The 10,359-nt window shown below is 35.3% G+C and overlaps 1 protein-coding gene across 1 annotated transcript; it reads right to left on the bottom strand.

The window, feature by feature from the left end:
* Positions 1-4,324: 4,324 nt before the first annotated feature.
* LOC123667903 lies at positions 4,325-4,540 on the bottom strand. Its single transcript, XM_045601736.1, has one exon. The coding sequence runs from the start codon at positions 4,538-4,540 to the stop codon at positions 4,325-4,327; it is 216 nt and encodes a 71-aa protein (XP_045457692.1).
* Between the last annotated feature and the right edge of the window lie 5,819 nt (positions 4,541-10,359).

The raw sequence follows: 10,359 nt of genomic DNA, 5'->3' as shown, positions 1-10,359 counted from the left end.
ATCAATTATTAGCTTTTTACATTATTTCTTTTGTAAATTATTATCCACCATAACGGCTCACTCAAATAACTTTAGTCACCTCAACAGCACGATAAATTACAACATTAACACTTAAAAAGCACAATTTTAAAAATCACAATCAAAGTTCACAGGTCACTCGAGATAAACGCCGAACGTCTGAACGCGAAAACATGCCGCATTGTACTAGTTTTGTATAAATGTTTTATTTGTAAAGATTATTATATTTACAGATATGACGATTTAATATTACTCTTGATAACTGTATCGGTCATACAGTTTTGTGTGGTCTGTGCGTGTGTTTGTTGTTTCTGGACCTCCGAGACAAGAGTTTCAAAGTGTATGTTTTTTTTTTATGTCACTAGGTCGGTAAACAAGCGTAGGGCTTACCTGATCGTAAGCGATTACCGTAGCTTATAGACACCTGCAACACCAGAAGCATCGCAAGCGCGTTACAGACCCAATCCCCAATTCCTCCAGGAGTATGTATGTATGTGTCTGTATTTTTTCATAGAAAACTACGCGATTACTGTAGTTTTTAAACACCTACAACACGAGAAGTATCGCAAGCTTTTTAGATGGATGGGAAGCTCCCATTCCCTCAGGAACTCTAGTCACTTTACCCACAACAGGATAAAGCAGTATTATTTAGCTGTGATTTTCTGTAAGGTTGAGATACTGCCCCAGTCGGGCTGTTTCAGATTTTGAGCATATTCCCTACTTTACCTTGTATGTTTTTACTTTCTGACAAGACAAACGTAATTATATCTTACATCCTGTCGAAATAAAAGAAAATCGCTTAGAAAATTAGAAAATCTGTCCGAAATTTTCTAGTTTTCTGAGCATTTTCTTAATTTTTCATTAAGTAAGAAACTTCTACAAAGTTTGAGTAAACTTTATAAAACAAAATTAGCCTACATGGCCCTGCCGTTCTCGAATTTTGTGCCTGACAACCCATTAAGCAATTTATTTTTACTTATATAGATGAATGATAAGTTTGTATGTGTCATACAGATGTTCTATGACTCTATGTGGTCTGGGCATTTATGCTTGTTGTGGCTGGACCCTCGACAAAAGATCCTCGTACTACTATGGGTTATTGAGTGTCATGGGTTTAATTTTATTGTTTACTATCGGACCTGCTAAAATTAGTATCGCCATATTTTTGACGATATATCGATTTCTTATATTTTCTTTTATGAAAAGTATTGTCTGGATATTAACGGACACAAAAAAAAATCCCTTATTTGATGCAGTGAATTTTTATTAATATCGAAAAAGTTGGTCACAACCGATTTTTTCTCTTCTATTATTTATTAGTACCTACCTGGGTGACCGAGCTTAGCTCGGTATTTTTAGTAAATCGTGTTTTTTGGTAATCATATTTAAATACGAATTACATATTTATAAAATATGAATAATATATTTTTACCGACAGTAATAAAAAATATAAATAAATATAAAAATTCAAAAAAAAAAATTGAAAAAAATAATGATAACATATAAATAATATTTTTCGATTTTACATTCATTATTAAATAAAAAATAACGAGTGCAATTAGAAAAAAAAGGAAAAAATAATAATCGATCGAGGATTTGAATCATGGTCTTTCGATCGATCGCGACCAGCCGATTTCCCACCTGAGCTATTACGACTTTACTGACGTTTGCGAAATTTACCTTCGTATTCTAACGATATTTTTTCATTGTCTAAAAACTGAGATAAAACGACATTTTTTAAAAATGAATCCTAGCTGGATTTATTTATCTCCCCCGAAATTCCCTGCATACTTAATTTCATGAAAATCGTTGGAGCCGTTTCCGAGATTCAGATTATATATATATACAAGAATTGCTCGTTTAAAAGTATAAGATATTTAGGTAATAGTACGTCTGTTTTTTACTTAATCTTTGTGAGATGTCGTCTCACGTTTATCGATCTACAATTAGATCATATGTTAGAATCGTGACAGTTCATTGTTTGAATATTTCATTAATTTACATATTTCTAATTTTGCCTACTAGCGATGGAATTTTGATATTAACATCATACGAATACGAATTAATCTAATATAAAATCGTTAGGCCATTGACTCATCACGAAATATCAAAAACCATTGGGCGCATAGAGATTAAATGTGGCGAGAAGGTAGTTTACAACTTAATTTAAGGTTGCGCATAACACTGGGTATATTTACCTAAGTTTGTAATGTACCCAATTTTAAGATATAAATTATTTTTTTTATTTGATTTTTTTGCTGCCTTAACTTTATTTTATTATTGTTGGGTTTTTTTTATTTATTTATTTTTACTATAATTTTTGTAAATGACATTATTATGACTTTTGTTAAGTGTGTATATCACCTTATGACGAAATAAATGTTTTCATTTCATTCATTTCATTACAGTCACTAGACGTCCGCTATCCGCTAAGAACGTATTTTGAAAAATTATACCTCCAAGGGCCTCAAATAGGGGTTGAAATTTTGTATTTATCATACAATCCATCTGTTCGTCATTTATTTTTAAATTACATGCATGGAAATTAATTTTTCATTATTGATTACAAATGAATAAATATGTGTTTCATAAATATTAATTAGTGGACAATCTATCCTTAAATGAATAAAATAGGCATTGAAAGTTTAAATAAGAAATTCGTTATTTTTGAAGCTCAAAAAATATCAAATTGAATTCTGGACCACTAACTGAAAACTAATTAAAAATTAATTAACAAGTGGTTCAGTTTTTGTCAAAATTCAAAGCCATGGGTGAAAAGGGTGATGAAACTTTTATAAAAAAAAACTGTCATTGGTGCGGTTAGGGGCTTTAAACTTTTTCCACAGACGTTTCAGGCGATCAGTATTTTTGAAATTGAGGGAAAATCACCCATAACAACATTGACGTTTCGTATAAAAGTGTATGTTATTTTTGCGTAAATATTATTTTACCCTTTATTTTCAGAACCGTACAGGTGTTTGCCGAGGTCTGGGTGTTTGTGCAGTCCTTGTGGGTCTCCCCACCGTGCCTCGGAGAGCACGTTAAGCCGTCGGTCCCGGTTGTTATCATGTACACCTGATAGCGACCGTTACTCATAGTAGGGAATATATCCGCCAACCCGCATTGGAGCAGCGTGGTGGATTAAGCTCTGATCCTTCTCCTAGATGGTGAAAGAGGCCTATGCCCAGTAGTGGGATATTACAGACTGAAGCGTTTCAGAACCGGTTAGGTATTGGTTAAAGATAAATAAATAAATAAACAAACAAACAATCAAATGTATTTTTTTCAATCTTGGTGTAGTTTTTACGCCTCAATATATCTTAAGCGTTTTCCAGTGAAATCGGAAGTAGAAATTTTAGAAGCATAAAATTTATTTTTAGGGTTTTGATTGCAGCTAAAATAGCAGGCAAAATAGGAGATTAGCTCGTATCACTGAAATCACTTAAAAATGGTTTCTGAAACCTAAGGAAAGGTTTTTCGCACAACAGTCACCATGAAGGATGATTGAGAGCGAATTTTACGAGCTGTCTGGTAGTTCTAACGCATGAAAGGTGAACCATAGATGTGGTGCCAGGTCATGGTTTGTTGTAATATTACGATCATACATTACTTTAGCTCCTCTATGTAAATATTATCATTTTTTACGCGAGCAAAGACGCGGGAAACTGCTAGTAGCAATAAAAAAAGATTAAAAAAAACTTATCCAACCTGGACATGATCCACTGGATTATAATAGAAGCTAATACATTTGATGTATTATATCAAAAAGACGTCTCTTCGTCAAGACTTATTTAGATGTGCTATGCTATACCTATGAAGAGTCTGAACAGTTTGGCTGCTGACCGCAAGTTACGATATAATGCCAACCAAATATCAAAACGTTTGACGTTTCCTTCATTGTCTTCTCGTACTTCCCAGAAAGATTAACACATTTGTCCAAAACCGGTAATCTATCGAAAAATTCTAGATAAGAGATATAGAATCTACTCACCCATAATTTTCTTCGGCGGCACCTTCCTCTGCTCCCTCTCTTCACCATCCTCGCGCCTCATCATCTTCCCATCCCCCTGCCACTTCCTCTTCCTCCCCTCCCTCTCCTCGAGAAACATCGCCAATTCCTCGTTACTCCCCACCGAAGTCAATCTCACAGACGACTCCCAAGCGAAGTCCTCCTTTCGACTCTCATGCATAATATAGTCTTTTACTTCAAAATATTCCATTACACTCGGGCCATCGCCCGCACAACACTTTAGTCACTAAATGAACGGATGATCTGATGAATGAACGGTGAAAAGTAACGATTAGGTTAGAAGAGAACGAAGAACGAGTTATACAGTTTCTTGATCCCGGTCGTTTCCCGCTGACGATGCCGTTGTAAGAGTTGGTTCTCGATTTTCAATAGCATATTGGTGCTGGAGCGGCAGATGTGATACTGTATGTGGGGCACGAGCCCGGGGAAGGTTTTCTTCGTGAAGCGATTGCCGATCAAATACGTTCGCTGGAAGTTTAGAATGGCCTCCATGTGGCCTCCTTTTTGAGGGTTGAATCGGCCGAGGTACGTCGCTCGATTGATTTGATTCGTGGAGACGATGGGGTCACGGCTCCTAGAAACAGAAGTATACTTTGTTAATTATGTGCAGAAGTTTTAAGAGATTTTTCTAATCTTGGACTCGAATATTAAAGAACAGCGATAGTTTGAATCAAGAAATTTTCTAGGCAACATTATCATTTGACATAATTGATACAGTTTACTTCAATACTGTAAAAAAGAGCAAAGAGTTGTTTGTTTTTTCGGAACGAAGTTCCTTTCCTCGTTGCGGAGGATTACCCTAGCGAGCATGAAACGCAAGTAACGTTAAAAAAAGCGTAAGATTTTTATGTCTAGTCTCCATGTATGATGGCTATACGGTGTCTTATGTATAGTCTACGTGGTGACTGTTATTATTATTGCAGTTTGCTATTATTATTAACCGTTCCTGTCTGGTGTCACACGACACCACACGGTTTCTTATAAATAAATTACTCTCAAACGGATAAAAATTGAAATATTTTAATGGTACAGAAGCAGTAACACAAACTTTCACGTTTGTAACAACTAGCATTAAATGAAATTGAGTGATGGATAGGTGGACGGATTGATATTGCTCTCATACACTAAAGCGTACGTTCAAAAAATGATTCCTTTTGATCGTTCGAAGTGTTCACGAGCCGAAAACAAGATGTTTGAAATTTAATTTGATATTTTAAAAACTAAACCGTTATCTATTTATTTTTTTAATTAATTTGATATTTTAAAAACTGAACCGCTTTTTTTTAATATAGGACACAGGGTAGAAATTGCTGAACACTGCCTTTTATTATGTAGATGTATGTTGAGCAAGAAACCCAAATATAATCCAGAAACAGTGGTGAAACGTATTATCGTTCTATGGATACATTTGAAAAATCACGAGTATCAAGAAAATTACCAGTATAACCTACTAGATCGTTCAATAAGTCCCGAGACTAACCTGGAAATGGCGCATATATTAAAAACTCTTTTGATTTTTCAAAAGTACTGGCTATCAATACAAGAATATGTGTCAAAATTTTAAAAATGGAACAATAAAATTATTGATTTTGAAACATTTAAGTGACGCTACGGTTGTAATTTCGATACAATGGAAAAAAAGGAGTTTCGCGTGTTGATAAAACATTGTTTTTTAATGGGAAAAAATACCGTTGAAGCACAGCAATGGCTTATAAAATGTTATGCAGGATCAGCTCCCTCTAAAGCAACCATTTGTCGGTGGTATGCCGACTTCAAACGCGGTCGCATGGACACCAATGATGGGGAACGCTCAGGTCGTCCAAATGAAGCAGTGACTCAACAAAATATTAACCAAGTCCTCAAAATCGTATTGGAAGATCGGAAGGTAAAAGTGCGAGAGATAGCCGAGATAGTGAAGATTTCAGCTGGTAGTGTTTTCACTATTTTACATAAAAATTTGGCTATGAAAAAGCTTTTTTCTAAGTGGGTACCGCGTTTGCTTACAACTAATCAAAAGGAACAACGTATCAATGATTCAGAGCGATGTTTGGCGCTGATGAATCATAATAAAAAGGATTTTTTACGTCGGTATGTAACAATGGATGAAACCTGGATATACCATTTCACTCCGGAATCCAATCGGCAGGCAGCGGAGTGGAGAGCGGCTGGTGAAAGCCGCCCGAAGCGTCCAAAGACTCAGAAATCGGCCGGTAAGGTTATGGCGTCTATATTTTTGGATGCGCATGGAATACTTTTCATCGACTACCTTGAAAAGGGGCAAAATATAAATAGTGACTATTACATGTGCTTATTGGAGCGATTGAAGTACGAAATTGCGGATAAACGGCCTCACATGAACAAAAAGAAAGTGGTGTTTCACAAGGACAACGCGCCTTGTCACAAGTCCGTGAGAACGATGGCCAAAATTAACGAATTGGGCTTCGAATTGCTTCCTCATCCCCCTTATTCGCCAGACTTGGCCCCCAGCGATTACTGGCTGTTTGCAGACCTCAAAAAAATGCTTCAAGGTAAGAAATTTGACTCAAATAGTGAAGTTATCGCAGCAACGGAGGCTTATTTTGAAGCCAAAGACAAATCGTTCTACACACATAGGATAGAAAAGTTAGAAAAGCGTTGGAGGCACTGTATCGCTCTTGGAGGAGACTATGTTGATGAATAAAAATTAATTTTATAAAAAAGACCTTTTTTTAGTACTTAGTCTCGGGACTTATTGAACCACGTGTTAATACACTTTATTGGATACCAATAATAAAAATAAAAACATAAATTCGACACCAGCAATTTATACTAAGCTAACTCATAAAAGTGAACTTTACAATAGAGGCTTATAAAAGGGAAAAACGTGATACCTTTTATATTAATTAAGAAACTTATTTGAAATTTGGTATCTTTAATAGTTAATTTATTTATTGCAATTACACAATTTTTATTATTACAAAAAAAAAAAACACATTTATTCAAGTTGCATTAGAAAACCAACTTATCGATTCGAGTTGGCGAAGTATAAACTGTTGGTGTCGTTGTCACAAGCAAAGAAAGGTGTAAAAAGGCGATGTTATTGCTTAAAAGGCAATTTCTTCCAGACATCATTTTGGGTATAGAAAAGGTCATAGCAGAAGCAGATTTGGTATCTATATAGTAAAATTGAAAAGGTCCGACACAATCCTAAAGACAATTTTCAGGGCCAAGGCATCTCACAAAGTCTACATCAATTAAGTATATCAGTTTTAACGATCGAGAGGCGCTGATTAATGTCAACACGGAAAATACCACGAAAACAATTATGGAACGAGTGACGAATTTTATGAGCAATTGCGTAGAATTTTTTTTTTTTTTCTGGAATGATCGATTAATGGTTCACAAAAGCTTGGTCATAATATATAATTATTTTAATGTAACTGGGGAGATCATTAATGTCAACATGGAAAATACCACGATAATAATTATGGATCGAGTGACCAATTAGATTTCTGGAAGGATTGATAGTTGACAGTAACTGTTGGTTACAATTTAACATACATACATGTTAAATGTATGTTAATCCGCTAACCCGTATTGGAGCATCGTGATGGATTAAGCTCTGATCCTTTTCCTACATGGGGAAACAGGCCTATGCCCAGCAGTGGGATATTACAGGTTGAAGCGTACATATATATAAAAGAAATTCAAGATTAAACAGTAAGTTCGATTTATATCAAGCAAAAACGACAAAATTATCGCGTTATTGAATAGTCGAGTGGAAATAGAGGTGAAATAGAAACTTTTAAAATTAACTAATCTGAATGAATGACTTTCTGGGTGTAATGGTTTAATTCCACGTTAAGATTATTAATATTTATGCAAATTCTGTTTCTAGTTCGGGGGCTTATTTTTGAGGATTTCATTGGACATTGACATTTTGAGGATTTCATTTCTCTCAGAATATTTAAAGCCTTCGATCCCAGTTGTTACAATAAAAAAATGATAACGATGATAGTGACGTAGTTATCCGCAACCCCGCAGTCGAGACTCGCGGCTAACTAAGCTTTAACCCCTTAAATTGAAAAGGTCTTTGATCATCAGTGAAATCTTAACAGGCTGTTAGAGTTCAGTTTTGTCCGAATTTTGTTTCTAATAAGTCAGATAACGGTCTCTTAGTTACCCATGTCATTTTACTAGATAAAATATTTGTTACTATACCAGGTGCGTTTTTTTTTTTTACATTAGTTTAACTTTAGACCAGCAGTTCTAAAACTGTCTGGAATCGCTAGGATGGTCCGACACTGACAGCTTTTCGTTTTTATTCCGATATTAAATATGCTTGACTATATCTTATCTTGGAACTTAAGAAGCCGACCGATGGCGGGATAACCATCCAACTGCTGGCTTTGAAATACACAGGCCGAAGACGGGCAGCAGCGTCTTTGGTGTGACAAAGCCAGTACTGCGGTCACCAACCCGCCTGCCCAGCGTGGTGACTATGGGCAACACACATGAGTTCACGTTATTTTTGACGTAAACTTGTGGAGGCCTATGTCCAGCAGTGGACTGTATAGGCTGTAATGATAATGATATCTTATCATCTATATACATAAAAATTTCGTGTCACGATGTATCTTAACGATAAACTCGGAAACTACTGAACCAATTTTTATAAAACTTTGTAAGCATCTGTAATTTGGTCCAACTTGGGAGATACGATAGTTTTTATCTCAATTGGACCCGGTAGGTGACCTACAAGACAAACATTACGTTCTCTAAAAACCTTCTACAAAGTCTCAAAACCTTAAAATCAAAATGAAAAGTAGATGTATTCAAATAGGCTTTTTTTGACGTTCAAAACTAAGTTATTTGTTTTAAACCAATCTCGAATTCGCAATAAAGAACTGTTCACATCGTCATAATTTACTTTTTTCTTATCGACTTTAAAAAAATTACAATCGGTAAAGTTGTTTCCTAGTTATGCCATAACTGAGGTAAATAGGGATTCATTTTGTGTATACATATATAAATTCTCATCTGGTAACCCAAAATTTTCTACGAATACACCCGAGACAAAATTTAAAGAATATTTTGAGCCTCAATATGACGGTAACATTTTAAAAATTTAAAATACGCCACTATACACACTTTTTTAATGCTGTATGGTTACGACATTAAGAATATAGCCAGCCCCTCTCTTCCCGTGGGTGTCGTAAGAGGCGACTAAGGATTAACACAGTTCCACTACCACCTTGGAACTTAAAAAGCCGACCGATGGCAGGATAACCATCCAACTGCTGGCTTCGACATACACATGCCGAAGACGGGCAGCAGCGTCTTTGGTGCGACATAATAAAATTGTAAAAAGCGACGGTAGGCTCTGTAGGCTGAAAGTAAAATTCTAAAATCGCAGTTTTGACCTCCATGTCCTATTTTTAGGAATTTAAGGGCCAAAATAATGCTTTGAATTTAGCAGCAAGTACAGCACTAAAGGCTGCTAAAATGAGGCTTGTGAGGCTCAAAATATTCTTTTTTGTCTCAGGCAACTATATTTCTCGTAATAAAATGAAACAATTAGAAAGATACCTCGCAGTCAATCCCGTCAGCAGCTGTCACTATAGAACTATCACAACATCTACTGTACTCGTATGTTTCATTACGAGTAACAAGACACTACAATATAGATTTTCAAAGATTATAAAACGCAGATAGGACACATTATAACCGACTTCGAAAAATGACGTTCTTAATTCGATTGAATTTTTTTTAAATTATATTATCTCATCGCTTATTACTGTGTACCGATTCTAATGATTCTCTTGAAATTTGAGCGAGATTTAACGAGTAATTAATTTATTAACGTATTTAATTTATTAACTTAGATTTAATTAAGTATTCTTAAAATTAATAAATAATAAACGCTTCACACTCAACGGCCCCCAGCAGGATGTACTCCTGTATCGGGAATCCGAAAACATTGACAATATACAAGCACAAACGTCCAGACCACGACAAACATCTATATGGGAAATATAAACGTCTGTCGTTATTATTACAGTATATATCAATACATCTATACAAATAAATAAAATTGGCGTGTCTGTTTGTAATATTACACGATACATATACTAAAATTACATTTTTTACAATTTTTGTCTGCCTGTGTGTTTGTTCCGGCTAAGCTCAGAAACGGCTGGACCGATTTTGAGGGAATTTCACTGGCAGATAGCTGATATAATAAAGAGTATATTTTTTATGACTGCGAATTGAACAATAAATTTTTGTTAAATTCTGCGCGGACGCAGTCGCGGCCACAGCTAGTAAAAAAT

Source organism: Melitaea cinxia, chromosome 29 (assembly GCF_905220565.1).
Source record: "Melitaea cinxia chromosome 29, ilMelCinx1.1, whole genome shotgun sequence".
Lineage (NCBI taxonomy): Eukaryota > Metazoa > Arthropoda > Insecta > Lepidoptera > Nymphalidae > Melitaea > Melitaea cinxia.
Note: the sequence above shows the minus strand (reverse complement) of the source record. Positions and strands in the feature narration are given on the sequence as shown.

Coding starts and splice junctions, on each gene's coding strand:
- LOC123667903 (XM_045601736.1), bottom strand. CDS start 4,540: ATGGAGGCCATTCTAAACTTCCAGCGAACGTATTTGATCGGCAATCGC.